The 22,447-nt window shown below is 33.2% G+C and overlaps 1 protein-coding gene across 2 annotated transcripts in view; it reads right to left on the reverse strand.

The window, feature by feature from the left end:
- Positions 1-22,447, reverse strand: part of HBS1L (HBS1 like translational GTPase) — a gene marked incomplete at both ends in the record, with an annotated part of 81,500 nt that overhangs the window by 44,470 nt on the left and 14,583 nt on the right. Inside the window, one exon of one of the 2 annotated variants that reach the window (XM_079716385.1) lies at positions 19,955-21,426. The exons of the other annotated variant lie outside the window; for it this stretch is intronic. Coding sequence (XP_079572511.1) covers positions 19,955-21,426 — 1,472 coding nt within the window. Of the gene's footprint in view, positions 1-19,954; positions 21,427-22,447 lie in introns of those variants that run through there. 2 annotated transcript variants of the gene reach the window in all.

Raw genomic sequence — 22,447 nt, forward strand, 5'->3', positions numbered from 1 at the left:
CTAATAACAAACATCTAGATACTATCTTCTTAACCTTTTGCTTATGCTCATTTTAGGTGGAGAATGTGACATTTAGGGTCTAAAGCATACATTATAGCATAATACTATCAATTTTAGGTCACACGTGATAATCCCAAATTCTTGAAAATGATAAGTCCAGACCAAAATGATGTGACTTGAAATAAAAAACCTTTATTGTATATTTTCATGGAGCATATACTGTTTTCATCTGTATTGTAAAATATCAATATAAGTATGTGCCTTACCTTTCCAACTAACCTCTGAGCTCCAAGTGTATTTTTAAATTTTTTTCCACAAGATCCAGTCCAGTGGCCTAGTACATACTAGACACTCAAATATTTACTAAGATTACATAATCTTATATATGGAAAAAAGTAATATATTCTCTGAGCCAGGGATTCTCAGCTTGGGAGGAGAAGGTAGATCAAGAAAACAAGCACAGCCTTGCCCCTGCCCCCTCTGAAAATCACTGTCACTGACAGATCTGATGCTGACAGGAAAGTGGTATATCTCAGGTGTCCTGGGACAGAAAAAAATATTGAGAATGACTTATCTGGCATAAAACTAATTTTATAGATGAAGAAGTGAGGTTCATGTAAGTTAAACAATTTGTCCAGTTTAACATTCTTTGCAAATTATATCTTGTTGCCTGGTTTGAGGTTCATAACTAAAAAGATGTTTGAAGGTCTGTCTCAAGTCAGGAAATTAGTTCAGATGACCTTTTAAGGTTCCTGCCCTCATACTCCTATTTTTAAAAAATAACTACTTAGCCTATTCAGTGAGAAACTCTCCCCCACATATATATCATTAAATCTCTAAATGACATCAACTGTAAAATGTTTGAACATTTTAATACTATTAGCCACATCAAATAGGGTATTAGTTAATGAAAACTGTTCTCTAGGAAATAACATTCTTAAATCCAATTAAAAACAACCAAGGTTTGTTTTTTGGTTTGTTTCATATAAAATCCATAACTAAACATGAGAGGATTACAAGGGACATTTAAAAAAATAAGCTTGTTTACCTGATGGCATTAAGTAATTTCGAATTTGAATAGGACCTATAAAGATGTGAAAACACTAGTTCAGAACAGTAGTTTTTGTTTTAAATTTAAAATGCCTTTTATAATTTTTTAATCAATATTTTTAAAGTAGTCTGTGGATCAAACTGGGATGTAAAAATTGACTCCACGTTTAAAAATGTGTGCTGCAGTTAGAAAATGAAAAAAGGGAAAACACAGGATACAAAATTGTATGTATAACTGTATGTACAAACCTTAATAACATAAAGAATAAAAATGCATAGGAAAAAAAACTGAAAGGAAATGTGGCAAAACACAAGATTTTGGGGTAAGAAAATCATGAGTGGGACTTCCCTGGTGGTGCAGTGGTTAAGAATCCACCTGCCAATGCAGGGACATGGGTTTAAGCCCTCGTCTGGGAAGATCTCACATGCCGCGAAGCAACTAAGCCCGTGCACCACAACTACTAAGCCTGCGCTCTAGAGCCTGCAAGCCACAACTACTGAGCCCGTGTGCCACAACTACTGAAGCCCATGCGCCTAGAGCCTGTGCTCTACAACAAGAGAAGCCACCGCAGTGAGAAGCCCGTGCACCACAACGAAGAGTAGCCCCCGCTCACCACAACTAGAGAAAGCCCGCACGCAGCACTGAAGACCCAACGCAGCAAATAAATAAATAAATAAATGACAAAAAAAGAAAAAAAGAAAGAAAATCATGAGTGTTTTTTCCCCTTTTTCTACATTAAAAATATATTACTTTGATATTTAGGAAAACAGTAAGTTAATAGGTGATTTGAAAGACTTCAAAAGGAAGAAATTCTTTTTGTATTTATATGGTTAAGATAGAAGACAAGTTTACAACTTAAAATCATTCAAATCAAAACACCTTGAGTTTAAAAAACATTTAAGGTTCTTTTTTTTTTAAACTGAGGTTTTCCAGGTAAATATACTTTTTGCCATCAGTCATTATAGTTCCTATAAATGTTTCAATATGGGGATACACACCAAAAAAAGATTTTCAAAATTTCAAAGAAATGAGTGTTAAATTTTCAATGAAAAACTATTTCAAATAGAAAATCATTTCACTGAATCTGACTACATGTTTAAATTCTAGTTACCAGATGTACATTCAGAAAGCACACCAACTAGGCTACAGAGAATAAACCACTTCCTTCAATATTACAACCACACTGTGATTTCTTTAGTATGAATTATGCTTTCATTTTAAAACATCCTTCATATAGCATAAACTGCCTCATCAAATCCATTATGCAGTACCCATCTCCTATGACACAGAAGACAAAAATGTTGTATCCTAAAAAAATATTCACTGGGATCAGATTTCAATTTTCTATAAATATCATTGAGCCGGCAATCTTAAAAATTAAAAAACTTTTGATGAATAGATTTCAACCTTATATTGGGCTGGATTATATGCCTTGAAGTAGTATCCACAAAATTTTATACTCCATGTAATTAATTTAAATTATATTAGGACCAATAAGAGTTCTTGCTACTTCAAGAGTTAAGAAATAAAGGCAATACTATGATACTAATAACTTTCCTTTAAAAAAGCCATCTATATTTCATTTTTAAATATTGCTATAATAAAAATTTTGTTAGACCAGAAATAGGACAGCCTATAAAACAAAGCCTTTTTATTTTACAGAATGAAACTGTATATACCAAAACCGTTTTTTAAAAAACTAGTCAAATGTAGCAGTGTTCCTCACCATTCTTCCCTAGGCCTTCTGTTTTAACTTATTCTAAACTGTTCCTGAGAGATCTCATCCATATCACCATCGCTGGAATTATCTATCCTTAAGCATCTCCCTAACAAGTCCTGTTAATTCTTCATGTCTTAAGCTTCGGCATGATGTTATTACGGGCAAAGCTAAGAATGTATATTTGAGAAATGCTTCCTCAACAACACAGAATAATCTAAATATAATGAGCTCCTACTGTCTGCCAAGAAATGCTATAATGGCTTCATTTAAGACTTTATTTACATCAAAACTACCCTAAAAAATAAGAATTATTTTTATCCTAATTTTGCAAATGAGAAAACTGTGACACAGGGTGTTAAGTAATTTGCTAAAGGCACACAGCTAACAGATAGGTGGTTCCACTAGAATGTAAATCCAAACAGTCTACACAAGCAGCTGTGCTCTTCCAAATTACTGTGGAAACTAGCAGTGAGAATCGACGACTTCTAGTCATAAAATCAGAAAAACGCTAAACATTTAGGTAGAGGAAAAGGCACAGTAGAAATAAAAGGCTCATAGTATGCATATGAGCTGAAATAAGGAAAAGAGTTAATAAGAACCTTGCTGAAAATTTCAAGAAAGGAGTCCAACTAGCAAGAGATGATAAATGATAATTAAACTGGCATTAATAATCAAATTAGGGCCTCCCTGGTGGCGCAGTGGTTGAGAGTCCGCCTGCCGATGCAGGGGATACGGGTTCGTGCCCCGGTCTGGGAGGATCCCATATGCCGCGGAGCGGCTGGGCCCGTGAGCCATGGCTGCTGAGCCTGCGCATCCGGAGCCTGTGCTCCGCAACGGGAGAGGCCACAACAGTGAGAGGCCCGCGTACCACAAAAAAAAAAAAAAAAAAAAAAAAAAAAATAATCAAATTAAAGACATGAATTTTCATTAATATTCTCATTATTTAGGTGTCATTTACACCATTTTATTTTAGTGACTGTAAAATACACGCATGTGCACACATACATGGGCCTATACAGATTCAACTTAATCCTTATTTCAACTTTGTCTTCAATTTCTTTCCTAAATTCTATCTTTGAGATTTTCAAGAACATGATTGTAAAAAGGGAGAGGCTGCTGTATTTGAATAATCCTAAACAAATTTAAGTTTTAAAAAGATCTACACAAAGGGGGAAGGGGGAGGGATAAATTAGGAGTCTGGGATTAACATATACACACTACTATATATAAAATAGATACTACTATATATAAAATAGATAACCAACAAGGACCTACTGTACAGCACAGGGAACTATACTCAATATCTTATAATAATCTATAAGGGAAAAGAATCTGAAAAGGAATAGATACATATAACTGAATCTCTTTGCCATACACCTGAAACCAACACATTGTAAATCAACTATACTTCAATTTAAAAAAAAAAGAATTAAAAAAAAAGATATACAGTAGGTCACAGCCATCTCCACACTTCATCTTGAATTCATAACTGGGGCAAAGAGTCATTCCTAAATAACTTAAGAAAACTTGGTAATATCCAATATTATCCAATATCCAGAAATAACTCCATAATAACAAATGCAATGAACTTTAAAGCAATTAGTAAAGGGAAGGAAAGGGAAACTAATATTGTTTTAATATATGGTACAAGCTGGGTTAAGGATAAATCATAATACTTTGAGATAGATAATATTTTTGCCATTTTAAAGAAAAAAACCAAGTCTCAGAGAAATCCAGTACGTTTACAGATAGCAAATGAAAGAGCTAGATTACAAAACAATCATCTGAGAGCTATCATCCTTTTCTACTATACCACATGCCACTGGTCAGAGCATAAATCTGATGCATCTTTTAAATTCTAATGAAACTCTGAAAGAAAATAAAGTTCGACCACTTTTTACACTTTACACAGAAATAAATTTTAGAGGAATTAAATGTCTTAAATGTAAAAAACTCACATAATAGTTCTCTCAAAAGAAAACTGAGAATATTTATAACCTAGAGGTTAAGGTTCTTTTGTTTTTTTTTTAATCCAAGACTGCAACCTGGTAAGTTAAAAAAGACAGATATAATGGCATTCAAATTTTAAATTTTTCTGGAAAGATACCATAAATAAAGAAAATGAAAAGATTGGGAAAATTATTTACAATGCATATACTAATAAAAGATTAATATCTATAATACCAAGACTTCAATTAATAAGAAAAAGACAACCCAATTAAAAAATGGGCAAAGGATATAATTAGCAATTCACAAAACAAATTCAAATGGCAAGTGAATATATGAAAACATACTCAACTTTGTTAATGGTCATGGAAATGAAAATTAAAGCAGCAATGAGACATTAATTTCTTACCTGTCAGATTGTCCAAAATGAAACATAACACCTCTCATAAAGCAAAGGCCATATCTATTTAAAGCAAACAGTATACCTTTAAAATAGCAATCCCACCACAGGGGATCTATCTGGTAGAATCTAAAGCCCTAGTTTTTAAGGATATGTACACAGATGTTCTATAAACAGAATAGTTCATAGAAGCAAAAATTGGAAATAAAATGAATATCCTTCAATATGGGAAATCTTGAATAAATTGTAGCACAGCCATACCATGGAATATTATGTAATTACCAAAAAGAATACATTGGAAAATACTCCAGTTGACACTGTATTATAAGGAAAATGAAAATTATAGTACATCCTTTTTTTTACAATAGTAATGAAAAATCCCTCTGTGTATATGTGTCTATTTTTATATATTATGTGAAAATAAAGAAATACATGGAAGAGTCTATATCAGGCTGTTAAAAATGGCTGAGAAGACAGGTAATCCCCTCAAAAGGGCTTACATAAAAACATCATGAATGACTTAAAAAAAAAAGTGAGTGGAAGTAATATAAACCCCTCAATGCATTAGACTTTAATATAATCACTTTTTATGTCACTTGTTCCTTAGATGGTAGTAAAAGAACACTTTATTTCTTTGAACTAAGTTCAGCTATCACTTGTTGAGCATTCTCTATGTGCCAGACACTGTGCCAATTGCATTACATGGGTTATTTTACTTACAGAGACTTATAAGTTAGGTACTGCTTTATCGTGAATAAATGGTATTTTAACACTGCCAACCTGTAACAGCATGCACAATGCACCATGGATACAATTTTCAGGGACACAAAGGTGACTGTCATCACAACAAGCTCCCCCACCCAAAAGGCATAATCGATCTCTGACTCTTAGCTACTCTGTTAATGAATGAAAACATCAATATGAATATAAAATCCTTTCATGGAATATAATTATCCTTTATAAACTAATGCTATCAATGCTATTACGATTCACAGTTAAATACAAGAAGTAAATTAGTACAGTCTTCCCAAAGGTAACTTCACAATGTGTACTAAAAGCATTAAAAATGCCTGTACCTTTTTATCCAGCAATACTACTCCAGAAAAATCTTTTATAAAATAATTGAAAAAAATGCACAAAAAGTACAAAAATGTTTACTGAAGCATTTTTGGTAAAAATACATTGAAAAACTTAAGTTCCTATAATAGGTATTTGGTTAGATAAAATAACAATACTATGAAGCCTAAATTATTGGCATACCAAAAAGTCTGTGAGTGGTCGCTAGGGACTAAGAAAGGGGAAAATGGATAGCTGTTGAATGAGTATTGAGTTTCAGTTTTACAGGATGAAAAAGTTCTGGAGATTGGTTGCATAACAATGTGAATATACTTAACACTACTGAACTATATGCTTAAAAATGGTTAACCCAGTAAATTTTATGCTATCTGTATTTTACCACAATTAAAAATAAAATTTAACAGAGTTAAAAAAAGCTTCTAAGTCTGCAGCATATGATTAAGTTAAATGGGTTAAAAAGTGGAGTGGCTCCATTAAAAAAAAAAACTAATATTCTCTATATGTAGAAACACATACACAAATTATAAAAGATAGAACTTCAAAAGCATCTTATTCTGAATGTTGGCTCCACCATTTACTAGTTTTGTGGCCTTGGGCAAGGTGTTTAGCCATTTTTCAGCCTCAGAGCCTCCTGGTGACATTAGAATAAAAAATAAAAATCCCTCTGTGATTATTGTTAACATTAAATAAAATAGCAGATATAAAGAGTTTAGTACAATATTTGGTGTGTAGTAAGTGTTCATTAATATTGCCTACTATTATTGCTTAAATGCATCAAAATGCTAACAGTTCTGAATTCTGAATAATGGGATTAGGTATCCATTGGCTCATTTGGACTTTCTAGCTTTACTCAATAAACACTGTTACTTATTATTAAAGCATGTGCTTAAAGATGGCACCAAGCTAGCAACTATTAAAAAATTAAATTCTTCAGAATTTTAAATCAAACAGAATTGTTTGCTTAAGTAAGGAATAGAAGACAACATAGTGATTTAAGATTAAATGAACTAGAAAAGGACTTCATTTCTTAGGACCACTAATTTGCAAGGATTTAGAAAGTGACATCAATTCTCTATATAGGAATGCCAAAGTCTGTAAGTAATACCAGTAGAAAAAATAGTTGAAAGCAATTTTTAAGTACCTAACTAATGATAAAGCTGGTTTTCCTAACAAGGGATTTAATTTTATCCGTAAGATACTTACCGACAAATACAAAATAAGATTGAGTTATTATAGTATAAAAACTTGTTGCAAGTAATATACAACAATGAAAAGGGTGATGAACTAACACAATATTGTAAATCAACTATACTTCAATTAAAAAAATTAAATTTAAAAAAATTTTTAAAAGCGGTGTTTAAGTTCAAAAGAACTCAGTTTGAGCTACAATGTGCCTCTAATAGCTGTGCGAAATAACAAATTATTTATTTCATATGAGCCTCAGTTTCTTCCACCTACCTCACAAATTCTCATAATAATCAAATAAAATATACACAAAGCCTGACACAAAGTTTACATTCAATGTATTAATTCACTTCCCTATCTTCCCTTGAGAAGTATCAGCTCCCAGAACAGAATACTTTTACACATAGCCAATAAAAAGAAACAGGCAACTTGTTCAGAGGGAAAACATCCTGGCTATATTTGGTGCTTCTATTAAACCAGACTTAGCCCCTGAGGGGCTACTATAAAGTTCTAAGAAAGAGTCTGGGGCTTAAATCTATGTCCTCAATGGCTACCACATTTTTCTGATAAAAAGCGAACATGCAGTACATGTTGGCTAAACTGAATTGTATTTATCGGCTCCCATTCTAATCCTAACCCCTTGCTGAATACTTAGCAATTCTTTAGCACATGCCAAGCACTCAAAAAATATTAAGAAGTATATATAATTGCCTGGGAATGAAACAAGAAAGTATATACAAATATATGTAATCTGATTATAATTTCTATGGTTTAAAAAAAAGCAAGGTAATTAGGATTAAAAGAAAACTGCATTTAACATTCATGCAATTCTTATATGGTACTAGCTATTCGAAGAAGATAAGCTGTTTTGAGAGTCTAAAGCAAATTATTTTTAAATTAAGCAATTAATGCTTCAGTTTTTCCAGTGTAGGTGTATACACAAAGAGAATCTTAAGACATATCTGAGAACATTCTGAACTACTTTTTTTTCACTGAAATAAACCACTTCCTTTCAAAAGCCCACAGAATTTTAAAGCAGAAAGCCAATTCTAAAGTTTTCTGTACAAGTATAAAATTCTTCTAACTGCTTTAATAAAATTACTCAGTGACAGAAAAATTAATGAAAATATTTTTCAAGGAAAAATATATTTAAAAGGGGACATCGGAAAAACTTCAGTTAAATATAGCTATTTTAAACTCTATATTAAAAAGTATTAAAGCAAAATAATATATTTTAAGTACATTACTGAAAAGTTCATACATAATAGATTCAGAAGTGTTCATAACATCCTATAGTAATCATTTTTCTTTGTAACGCAGACTTTTCAAATTAATCATAGTCTTTATTTCCAGGATAAGGATAAAAATCTCATAATATATTTGACCGGAGAAGGGAGAAAAAAGAGGTTACATCTCTTCTTAAAGATCTAACATCACTATCACTCCTATTTAGTTACTCAGGTAATGTTGAAGAGACAAATACAGCACAATAATCAAGCTAAAAAAAATGACCTTGTTCCAAGTGTTTACAACTCTGCTTTATCTTTAATTTCTTGTACCTTCTCTAGGGAACAATCTGCCATTGAGATGCAAGAATATGATAATCATCAGCTGAGTATAGTTACAAATAATACTTTACAGATATTCAAATAGTACTATGCAGATAAACTGTATGACGTTTGTTTAATAGACCATTAATACTACAAAACTAGCAAAACAATGCTAGCAAATAACTATATCCTCATTATGTAAAATTAGGCTTTATTTTTTGTAAATGAAAAAACTTTGTTTGAAGGAAAAATGATGAAATTCAAAGGGAAAGGAAAATGATGCATAATAGGTTTCTAAACAGTATGAGTAAACCAATACTACTCAAGACAAATCTTAGCAAAAATAGTACCTGAGGACTTCCCTGGTGGCACAGTGGTTAAGAATCTGCCTGCCAATGCAAGGGACATGGGTTCAAGCCCTGGTCCGGGAAGGTCCCCCACACCGCGGAGCAACTAAGCCCTTTCTCCACAACAAGAGAAGCCACCACAATGAGAAGCCCGCACACCACAGGCTTTTCAACTATTCCTTTTCTACTGAGCCTGTGCTCTGGAGCCCCTGCACCACAACTACTGAGCCCGCATGTCACAACTACTGAAGCCCGCACGCCCAGAGCCTGTGCTCCACAACAAGAGAAGCCACCACAATGAGAAGCCCGCGCAGCGCAACTAACAGTAGTCCCCGCTCGCCACAACTAGAGAAAGCTAGTGCGCAGCAATGAAGACTCAATGCAGCCAAAAATTAATTAATTAATTTTAAAAAATAGTATGTGAATTGTCCAGTATTAAAGTATATTTCTCCAGAGCCTCCAACTCTTTTAAACAATGAATTTTCTTAATGATATGATTAATATAAACATTTATTGGCTACTTTATTTGTGAGGGAAATGGAAGTATCAACTTTAAGAACCATATAAAATGTTATTATTATTATTATTTTTTGGTCACACCGAGCAGCATGTGAGATCTTAGTTCCGTGACCAGGGATCGAACCCCCAGGAATCAAACCCATGCCCCCTGCAGTGGAAGCGCAGTCTTACCCACTGGACAACCACGGAAGTCCCCAAAATGTTAAATTACACATGATTCCTTTTCCATATTTGTGAACCAACTATTTTTTCTTTAATGTTTACTTTTATTTAGATCAACTATTTTTCTAAAAGAATCAAAATAAACCCAACATTAGAAAAAGACTCAACAGCAATCGAAAGAGTTAAACCTCATTTCACACAGTAATATCCATTTTGTCGAAAACTATTTCTCTTCTAAGTTTCTCTTCTAATCATAAAATTTTAAACCATAAATAGTAAGATTTTTCTGCCCAGAATTTTCCTTTCAAACAATAATACTATGTGTATCTCAACTGCTGGATTTTTTGTGGAAAAAAACCCAAGAGTCTATGTTACTTAGTTTTACAGTTTTGGCAATGAATCCCCCTGCCCTTGGTAGGTTTAAGGTGGCAAGGAAAATACCAACAGAAAACAGACTGTCCCATGATTTTACCCCCTAAATATACACTCTTTTAGCAGTTCACCCATATGAATGTATAACAAAGTTATATGATAACCCATTCTAAGGTTATTTGTATTTGCTATAATGGTTACTTTCAATATTATATATGTTAATAAAATGAACTAAAACATTATCCAAGGAGACACATAAACATTTAATACATCATTTTAGAAATTAAAGAGTTCCAACTTATTATAAGATAAAAGGTTAATTTTCGTACAGATATTAAGTTCTCAATCAAAATTCTAAAAATATTGAAAATTTTTCCAAGTAAGTATAGTAAAAGAAACTTTCTCCTAGACTGTTCAGTGGTATGTCATTTTAAAGTCATGTTGATATGGACAGTAGAATTATTATACCTAAGCATCTAAACCTTTGGAACAAGGTCTGTCATATCACACACCCAGAAAGAAATTATTCACAAGCCTCTCAAATTAATCTAGTTTCACAGTTGATAGGGGCATTTAATCTAATCAAGTGCTGCTGGAAAGATATATCCAGTTAAAGAGACAAAGTGAAGATGTTTCTATCCCACTTTTCCCAAAAAACATATCACACACACATGATAAAAGAAAAGATGATAAAAACAACAGAAGAAAAAGTTGAAAAGTAAGCCAGCAGAGCTCACAAGAAATACAGATTAAAAAAAAAAAACTACTTAGAGAAATAAAAAAAGCCATACTAGAAGCAGTGGAATGGGCTAGCTAGCAACATATAATAATAGAAAATGATACGGCAATGTCTGCAAAGCCTTCCAAGAAAGAAAGAGGAACCAAGAACTATTATTTATAATGCAGATACAGGTCACAGAATCATTTTCACACACTCAATGATTTGGGAAATATTTCAAATGTGTATATTTTGGGGGTAGGGGAAGGTGAGAGGTGGAAAAGATGTCAAAGTCGAACAAGTGATAAACAGAGGCCTAATCATAAGAAACCAATCAATTTTAAGATAACTATGGTTGGTTTAAAACTAAGGAAATTTTGAGTACAGAATCTAAGAAAATGCTATAAATCTTGGCACTACATATATAATGACTAAAACTATTAGGAGATAAAGGGAGAGAAGAGGTCAAGTATGAAAAAGTATAACTGATGAGCTCAACTTTTAAAGCCAGGATTCATTAAAAAACTGTTTAAAGTTAATTCAGTTAATAAGAGTTTAAATATATTATAAAAGGTGTAAAGGTAAATACTTACTCTAAGAACTTAAAAGATCAACAAAAATTATGAGAAATAAAGAGGAGGTGAAGTATAAGTGTGTTAATTTCTTCATCTTTCATGAGAGATCAACACATACATACTGTTTAAAGTTGGGAAAAATTTTAAATGGTAACATGTTATTATATTATAAAGATAGGGACTTCCCTGGTAGCACAGTGGCCAATGCAGGGGACACTGGTTCAAGTCCTGGTCCAGGAAGATCCCACAGGCCGTGGAGCAACTAAGCCCGCACACCACAATGAAGAGTAGCCCCCGCTCGCCACAACTAGAGAAATCCTGCGTGCGGCAATGAAGACCCAACGCAGCCAAAAAAAGTAATTAAAAAACAAACAGGGCTTCCCTGGTGGCGCAGTGGTTGAGAGTCCGCCTGCCGATGCAGGGGACGTGGGATCGTGCCCCGGTCCGGGAGGGTCCCGCATGCCGCGGAGCGGCTGGGCCCGTGAGCCATGGCCGCTGGGCCTGTGCGTCCGGAGCCTGTGCTCCGCAATGGGAGAGGCCACGGCAGTGAGAGGCCCGCGTACCGCAAAAAAAAAAAAAAAAAAAAAAAAAAAAAAAAAAAACAAACAAACAAAAGGATAAACTACAATATTTCCAGGTTATCAAAGGGTATATACAAAGTCAAAACAAACACAGACCATATATTAAAATACATAAATATAAAAGACAACAACATTTTTTTTTTTTTTTTTTTTTTGCGGTACGTGGGCCTCTCGCTGTTGTGGCCTCTCCCGTTGCGGAGCACAGGCTCTGGACGCGCAGGCTCAGCAGCCATGGCTCACGGGCCCAGCCGCTCCATGGCATGTGGGATCTTCCCGGACCGGGGCACAAACCCGTGTCCTCTGCATCGGCAGGCGGACTCTCAACCACTGTGCCACCAGGGAAGCCCAACAACATACTTTTTAAGTGACAGAAGGTATTACATCTATCCTATCAATGCCATAAATGGGAAAAAACTATCTGTCTCTGACAAACCAAATTACACACAAATACAGAAAACGCAGCTAAACCAAAGTGACTCAAAACACTGAAAGCAGAAGAATGGACAAATAAAACTTAGAGAAAGCAGCAAACATGATATGAATGTTAAACAAGCTGAATTTAAGGCAAAAGGCATAAAACAAACAAACCAGGACCTTTATATTAATGAAAATTTCATAATCCACGGAAAGATCAGGTATCTTATATCAAAATGTACAGGGTGAAATGTTTATGCAATAAGATATATTTTAACTTACCTCTCTGCCTATAGCCAATCAAGGAAACAGAATTTAAGTAAGAATACTGAACTCTACAAAAATTTGAAAAGTAACAGAAATATATCATATCTTGGTTTCTTAAGACAGAATTCATATACTTGACAGAGGCCTATGAAATCATTATAAAACTACATTGGACCACAAAGAAAAACTCAATAAACTTCAAAGAGTAAAAGGTACAGACCACATTCTCTGATAATAGCACAATGAAACCAGTAATCATGACAAAAATAGCAAACAAAAATCCCACCACAACCAGGGATTAAAAAAAAAAAAAAAGATTCTTGGCTTAAAAAGAAAATCAAAATTAAATTGTGGATTATCCAGAAAATAACAGTTAACTCTAAAAGAACCCATATGCTACAGCAAATACAGTAAGCAACCTAAATGTCCATCAACAGACGAATGGATAAAGAAGATATGGTACATATATACAATGGAATATTACTCAGCCATAAAAGGGAACAAAATTGGATCATTTGTAGAGACGTGGATGGACCTAGAGACTATCATACAGAGTGAAGTAAGTCAGAAAGAGAAAAACAAATGTCGTATATTAACGCATATATGCGGAATCTAGAAAAATGGTACAGATGAACCAGTTTGCAAGGCAGAAATAGAGACACAGATGTAGAGAACAAACGTATGGACACCAGGGGGGAAAGCGGGGGCGGGGGAGGGGGTGGTGGGATGAATTGGGAGATTGGGATTGACATATATACACTAATATGTATAAAATAGATAACTAATGAGAACCTGCTGTACAGCACAGGGAACTCTGCTTCGCTGTACAGTAGAAACACAACATTCCAAAACAATGATACCCCAATAAAAATTTTAAAAAATAAAAGAATAATTAGGTTCTTGGCTTAAAAAGGAAATCAAAATTAAATTGTGGATTATCCAGAAAATAACAGTAACTCTAAAAGAACCCATATGCCACAGCAAACACAGTACTCAGAAGAAAAACAATAACTACAGAGACAAAAGTTAAGCAAGAGAAAATAGGAACAACGCATATCAACTTCAAGGGAGTGGGGAGGAACAAGGAGAGGGTAGAACTTGGATTTTAACAATTTATTTCTTAGAACAGAGAGAGAGAGAGAGAGAGAGAGACCAGAAGTATGTGCAGCAAATGTTACCTTCTGTTGAAACTAAATGGTGGGTTCATGAGTGTTTGTTATATTATCATCTGTGTTTGAAATTTCAAAAATTAATATTAATTTTTAAGGTAAAAAAGTTTAATGTATTTACATTAAATGTTCTACTCAGAAAGGTAGAAAATAAAAAATAGAAGAGATTAGGTCATAAACTCACAAACTAATGAATTAAAACCAGTAGAACTAATTACCAATTTAGGAGCCCATCTTTCGGGAAGAAAATTAAATTACAAGGTAAAACTCAAGAGGAAAAAAAGCGGGCAGAGGGGGAAAGTAGAGGAAAGAAAACAATATTTAAAATAAAAATGGAGATTTAACCATAGTATAGAAGAATCTAAAATAATAGTAAGACAATGTTTGTTACAATGCTAAACAAATACATTTGTCAACCTGGATGAAATGGATAGTTTTCTCAGAAAATTTTTCAGAAAAGTTTTCTCAGAAAAGCTTCCAAAACTGACCTTAGAATACTGAGAAAGATAATTCCTATCATAAAACAAATAATTTCAATGCTCTTCACATTATTTAAGGATACAGGAAAACTTTCTAAGCTCTCTATAAAACCACGAGAAACCAAAACCTGACAACACACACACACACACACACACAACTGTAAATTAATTTTATGGATAGAACAATTTTAAATAAAATATTTTCAAATAAAATCCATCCCATTAAAATAATAATCCACCATGACCAATTAGGAATGTTCCAGTGTAGACCAATACTAGAAAACCTATGTAAATAATGTAATGTTTACTGTCTAATAGTGTAATGCTAAAGCCTTTTACATCTATGAAAATGGTTTATTTTTTTCTCCAAAAATCTTTTGATAACATTAAACAGCCCAATAAAAATTAGAACTAGATTTTTTTCAGTAATTTGATAAGTTGTTTCTAAAGCTCATGTGGGAAAAACAGCCACGTGAGGTAATTCAGGAAAACTATGAAAAAGGAGAAAAAAAATAAGACAGCCTATAAAATATTTAAAAACTAATAGTAATAAAAAGCTACAGTAATTAAAAATTTGATACTGGCATAGAACAAGACAAAGAAATGGAATAGTACAGAGTCCCAAAACAGACAAGACAGATGGAGAGAGAAGAATTTAGCATATGTCAAAGATGGCATTTCTAAGCAGGTTAAAAAAGAAAAAGGATGTATAATACAACAAAAGGTAACTATGACAAATCCAGCCATCAAAAAAGAAAAGACTTTGGCAGGAAAACTCTATTTCTACCTTATCCCCTAATAGCAGCTAGACTAAACACGCAAATGTTTAAAAAAATAAATTAAAAAAGAGAGAGAAACTGTCAAACATATAAGAAACAAATAACTTTTTAAAATTATCTTGTAGTAAAGTAGAACTTTCAAACAAAGGCCCATAAAAGATTAGTAAATTTGAATATAATAAAGTCAACAATTTGTCTTATAAATAATGATCTAAAAGATGACAAACTGAAAGTAAGAAAAAGTATACGCCATGCATATAACAAAAGAATTTTCTTAGAATTTAAATATAAAAATTGAATATATTAAATACACACATACACATATATATTCCTATAAGTCATTATGAAAGATAGCTAGCAGAAAAATGGGTGAGGATTAGGAATAGGTAGTTCTAAGGAGGAGAAATACAAATAGATTTAAATATGTGAGAAAGCAGCCAGCCTCACTCATTAAAGACATATAAATAAATGAAAAAAATAGTTTCCAATTATCAGGAAAATAACACCAAAAAGAGTAATAATCCTATCTGTGAGCATCTGAACAAAAATACTCGTAAAATTGTGGGAAGGAAATTAGCACAGCCGCTATTAAGGACGATTAGGCAGTATTTATCAAAAATTTTAAAGTATATACTTATTGGCATAGAAATTCAATTTCTAGAAACATAGGATGTTCATTTTGGGATCATTTAGTGATAGCAAGTTAAAATGTTTATCAACAGAGGCTGTTTAATGTACAAACATATTATGGAATTCTACACAGCTTTTAAAAAGAGTGAGATTGATCTCTATACACTGGTAAGGAAAGATCTGCAGTATACTTTGTCAAGTGATATAGACACTGAAGTGTTTAGTATCTTCCCATTTATGTAATGATATATATACATTTGATATGTGTAACATGCAAATAGTTTCTAGAAGAATATAAAAGAGGTTTTTTTTCAGATTTGTTTTACAGCTTCCTCTAGGGAACAAGATGTGGGACACTATTTAAGAGTGGGACTTACCTTTTACTTTAAATCCTTTCCTACATTTATGTGCCAGACGTATTCTAAGCTGGGAATATAGCAATAAACACATAAAAACTCTACATTCGTAGGAATTGCGTGGGAGGGTGGGGGGAGACTGGGGAGCAGTAGGGAGACAGATAAAAACTGTGTAAACACACACAATGTCAGATGATGTAAGGGTTGTGAGGAACAATAAAGCAGGGTTACAAAGGAAAGGAACTATATGTGTGTGGGGGGGGTTATGATTTTATATGGGGTGGTAATAAAAAGGAATACAGTGAATTATGGGTACATATGAAGGTTCCCCTATCTCAGGATTAGGAGTAAAGTGAATATAAACTACAACCTCAGGAGGAGAAATGGAGGGGGAAGGGCAAAGTACTGTAGAAGCAAAGGAAACTCAGGTAGGTGTTCTTGGGTGGATTTGGGTAGTGGGTTACACAAAGCGAAACCAGTTGATAAAAGGTTTTATAAAATAAAGGGTTTATATAGGGGAACAGAAAATTAGAGCTACATTTTAGAAAAGTTACTCTGGCTGTATTGCAGAAATTGTTTTGGAGCAAATTAACTGAGAAGTAAAGAAGCCAGTTAAATATTTTAGTAATTCTGCCCAAAGCTAATAGCCTTTAAGAGGAAAAGTAGCAATAAGACCAAAGAGTAGTGGGTCAAAAAATGTACAATCAATCCTCATTTTAGGATTCCATATTCATGAATTCAACTGCTCACTAAAAATAATTACTTTCGACAATTTTGCAGTCTCTTGTGGACAAGTGCAGAGCAGGACAAAATTTGAGTAGCCCAGCAGGCACGTTCCCAGCTGAGGTCAAACAAGGTGACATTCTGCCTTCTTGTTTCAGCTCTCATACTATAAGCAAGTGCCCTTTTCATGACCTCTTTATTGCCATGTTTTTCACATTGACCTGTTAGTTGGTAATTTTGCTGTTTAAAATGGTCCCCAAGAGTAGTCTGAAGCACTGTTTAGTGTTCCTAAGCACAAGGCAGCTGCAATATGCCTTACAAATAAAAGATTCATGTTAGATAACACTTTGTTTAGGCATTAAGTTATAGTGCTACTGGCTGTGAGTTCAATGTCAATTAATCACTAATATATAAATAATATATATTAAATAAAGTGTCTTTAAACATACATAAAATAAGGTTATGTATCATTTAGAAGATAATTACATTATTTCTATTCCTAATCTATCAATGCTCTTAATCATAATGCAAGTAAAAATGGCTTTGCACTTCAAAACTGGTATTTGAACCAGAAAATGAACCAAAAAAACTTAGCATACCTGAGCTACCAAGACAGCAGTCAGTCAATAAACAGCAGCTGGTGCAGAATATGCACTTAGTGCAAACAACTGCTGTCACTAGGAATGTATCCGTGAACAAGCAGGCACTTGTCTACCAAGGGCCAATGGCCAAGGGTAGAGGGACAGTGGGTCTTCTTGGTTCCAGTCTCTGAATCTCAGAGATCTCAGTCAACAGGACAAGAGCATGTCAGATACATGCCTGACAGACCAGTAGCCGTGAAAACGGAAATAGGGAGACATTTAACAATTGTTACCTTCCCTATCACCCTGTAATACAGAAACTTTTTCCCCTAAAAAAAAAAAATCTCATAAATAGTAGTTACAATCCTGATCAGCCAACAAAGGGAGATCTAGTTCACTCTACAAGATCTGCTATATGGCTTAAAAAGTATATTTCCACTTGAAAATTAGTTTGTTATAAAAGAAGGTAATATAACAGTAACACTGTTCAACTTCAATATGGATTAAACAAGTATTTGTGGATTCATGAGCAAAGGGACCACTTGTGTAGCATTTAATCTATCAGGAATTATTGTCAGTTCCAAACAAACACTTAGAATACAATTCACTTCTAAACTGGAGACTGCCTACACTATATAAACCTAGTTGATGAGTCATAGACTAATAGTTCAAAATTACTAAAATGTTTGATTAAGGTTCAACACTAGAAAAACAAAATCAGCAGTTGGAGTAATTCAAACTTTAGAATCAAGCATAAAATATAACTTGTGATTTATATTATCTAAGCATCAGTATGATACGCACTGAAATCTGCAATTAAAAACAAAAACTGAAGACATCACAAGAAAGTGTTTGGTCAAGAACAATGAAGACACAGGCTGGCTTAAGCTTTCCCACCAAAACACTGGATATAAAAACATCATACACAACTAAAAAGATTGGAATGTCATTCTGAAAATAAACAAGAGACAAAAAAAACTATCAAATGCATAGTAAAGTAGCTGTGAGAGAAAAATATTTCTTTACTGGGAAAATATAGCTACTTTATTCTCATTAAGAAATAACATTTTATATATTTTTTCCTGCAAGAAATAACTAATAATATAAAAACAGCATCTTCTTAGGCAAAAGACCCTAAATTCCTAATTAGCAATATTCCTCGGTATTCCTAATTACTGGAAAATACAAATTAAAAATTCAAGTTGGCCAGCGTTATCCTTAGCATTAGTAATTTCTTTCATTCTACTGATTTCTTTAAGGCAGCGGTTCTCAAGTAGAAGTAACCCATCATAATCAACTGGGGACCATTTTGAAAATACACCTTCCCAAGTGTCATCACTCAGAGATTGATTTCACCATATCTGGAGTGAAACCACAGTACCTGTGTTTTGAAAAACACTCCCCCAGTGATTCTGACCGCTAGTTGAGGATGACTGCTTTAAGGGATGAATTACGTACTTGTTCTACTGACTAGAAGAGCTCTTATTTGGCCTGCCATTGCTGAAATTTTGTCATTATAGCACATAAAGCTGTCAATAGCAAAGAGGAAAACTCCACATTTCATTACTTATAGTAAAAAAAAAAAAAGTGAAAGAAATCTGATAAGATTATCTATTCAAAGAACATGCAACCATACTTGAAAAGACTTTATATATATTTATTTTAAAGTGTTCATTTAGCACAAATGGTTTTGAAAATGTATAAAAATAATTTATGTATTAATCCATCTTTAATATGTACATGGTCCCTTAAAAGGATTTTCATTTCATTATCATGAAAAATGTATTTCAACAACCTCCACAGTATTATTAAAAGTCAGAAATTTTAAGATTTTCTAATAGAAAAGTTTTAGTACTCACCTGCAGAAAAATAATGAAACTGGGAATGATTTCACTAATATTTTAAAATATAATACGGTCTCAGCTATGCTATGCCACATATAAGAAAAATCTTCATCACTAAGCCTAATAATCCCAAGTGGTGGCATTTTCATTTAAGAACAAAGCACAAAATTATTTTATAAAAGAAAATGTCTCATCGTAAAAACTTATAAAGCTGAATGCTTTAAACAAAAATAGCTGTGGTTTGATTTCACAATATCAAGTTTCCATAAGCACTTTGTAAACATACACCCATTGTAGGCTATCAACTTAAAGCCAATTATCACTAAAAGAAGACAGAGTATAAAAAAAATATTTCAGTGCAAAAGTACATATCAACTGACGTTATCAACTGACTTAAGACAATTTTAATACAAAAATCACAACTTAAATCCCATAATATAAAGTAATCCTATAAAGACTAATTTAAAAGAAAAAGCTCTACAACAGTTATTAAGTTTTCCTTTTGTTACTATTCTCTAGTAAAAGCTCTCTTTTGATTAGCTTTCACAGTGTCATCAGGAGATGCTGATTTGAAGTCAAATGGTGTTATTGTTATAAGAGGACTTATTTCTTTGTCCTTTACGTCTCGAACTTGTCTACTATAAAGAAAAGTCTTATAGAGGTTAAGAGTGCGTCGCTTGCAGCTTTTCAATGGGTAACGAAGACACAGTGTTGCAGCAAAAGCTGAAGGTCTGGCAGCAAGGGCCTTGGTCCAAGAGACAGAAAAAGGTGGTTTCCTAGTCAGAGAGCCTTTACTGTTTTTCTTATTATCCTCAGAAGAATTGGAACTTTTCCCTAATTTTGAACTTAGAACTTTAGTTCCTGGTATTGGAGCAACAGATTGGTCTACTACAGGTTTTGGAACAAAATCTGGGGCTTTTATGAGGACACTAAGATCGATATTAGAATCTATTCCAGGTGACCTCATTTCACATAAACTGAGCATACAGGAATCTTTCTTAATCTGAGAGTTGTCTATATCAATTGTTTCTGCAATCAAATCAGAAAGTGACAAATTCTCAAGGTCTCTTGTTGGAGAAGCTTTACAAAATGCCAAAGATGACAGAGATCCTGTTAATTCTGATATTCCAGTCGAAGACTGATACCGATTTGCTAGTTGTGACAAGGGAAAGGATCCCAAACTTAGATCTGTGAAACTGGCAGATGGTTGGTTACAAAGATCAGATAAAGTAAAGCATTGGCTTGGATTGTTCTCTTTGTGCTCCTGAAACAGTTCAGCTAAGGATGGACTTTCACATTGGGAAAACTGCAAGTTGTCATTTTTTAATATGCAATTCTTGGTGCTTTGTTCAACTGAAGAAACACTTCCAACTTCAGTCATTTTACTAGCATTTAAATTACCAACAGCCATATTTTCCAATGAGCTAGTTAAGAGCAAAGGATTATTTAAACTTTCTAAACTGTTTTGTACTGGAATGTTTTGCAAATCAGGTACTGAATTATTTTGAATAAATAAAGCGTTATTAGGTGTTGTGCTCTTTATCATCAAGGATTTTAAATCTGGTATTCCTTTGAACACAGAATCATCTTTGGAAATACATTCAGATGCATGAGGTCTTAACAAATCAGCATCTAGACTCTTTGAAAGTAGACTCTCCAGACTATCTGTGGATGATAATCTGACTGATGGCTGACTTTTACAAGAATCTCTTGGCATATCATCAATTAGGTCAGCTAGCGACAGCTCTTTTGTTAACTTACATGATTCTAGTTTCTTTTCACTTTTAGGTCTGTCAAGTTTCTTTTTTTTATGGAGTAAATAGTGACTTGGTACAACCGAAGAATTATGATATAATCCATATTTTGCTACGGGGCCAGAAAAATCAAAGGGTTTGCTACTGCAATCCAAATGGTTTGCAGATTGAAGACAAGAGCTTTGAACATTATCAGCTGAAACTTCAGAGGAAGATAATAAGACTCCTTACCTTACAAGAGCCATTAATTTTCAGATGAATAGGTTCACATATGCAGAAGACAGTCACAGCAACCAAAAGGAAACATGAAATGAGGCATTTAATTACTAAATGTTTCTTTTGACTATGGCATGAATAAAGTGACACTTGATCATTATTTAATAAAAAGCGAACATTCTAAAAAAAAAAAAAAAGGATTTTACCTTCCTTTAACCATCTTAAGTGACCTTCATACTTTGTTCACTGATATATACAAAGGTAATTACCAAGTTAGTCAATGTTCTAATTTTCACAAATTTTATAAATGTGAGGTTTTAAGATACTTAAATTATAGTCAGGATTGTCTCAAACTCAAAACATTTAAAAAACCAATGGCAAGAACTAGGTTCATCTTCTGTATTTTTAATGTATTAAAAACATGCAAACAAATAATACCCTATAATTTCTACTGTGATCTGGGATAAACTATTAATATAGATGACACATTACAGACTCATTCTCATATTACTGGACAGTTAGAAGTGCATCCCACCCCCCACCAAAATAAAAAAACTTTTAATTTACATAAAAATGACCCTTATTTCATAGTAACAGACTGTATACAATTTCGCTATGGCAAAAGTCTAGTCTTTAGGTTATGAGAAATATCAACCCAGTTAACAAATCACCATGCTCCTACTGAGAGGCATCATACCAATTCATATAATTGGTTCCCTTCTCTTGTGGACTAAGTTCTAAATTTAACCCCAAATACTAAAATTTAAAATTAAAGATCTGGCTATGAAATTAAAGAGTGGTAGAATTATAATACTTAGGATATTTATATAAAAGTAAATTATATTCATAAAATGTTATAACCATAAAGGGATTTTTTTGACATTGTCTGGCTATTAATTTCTATCTCCTGACCCACTAAAGTTAAAAAAAAAAACCCCAATAATAAAAAGCAAAAAGTGTTCTGTCTTGCTGTTATCTAATTTTATTTCCCTTATATTCTGTTAGGTACAAGAACAAGCAGGGAAATAAAA

Source organism: Hyperoodon ampullatus, assembly GCF_949752795.1.
Source record: "Hyperoodon ampullatus genome assembly, chromosome: 12".
Classification (NCBI taxonomy): Eukaryota; Metazoa; Chordata; class Mammalia; order Artiodactyla; family Ziphiidae; genus Hyperoodon; species Hyperoodon ampullatus.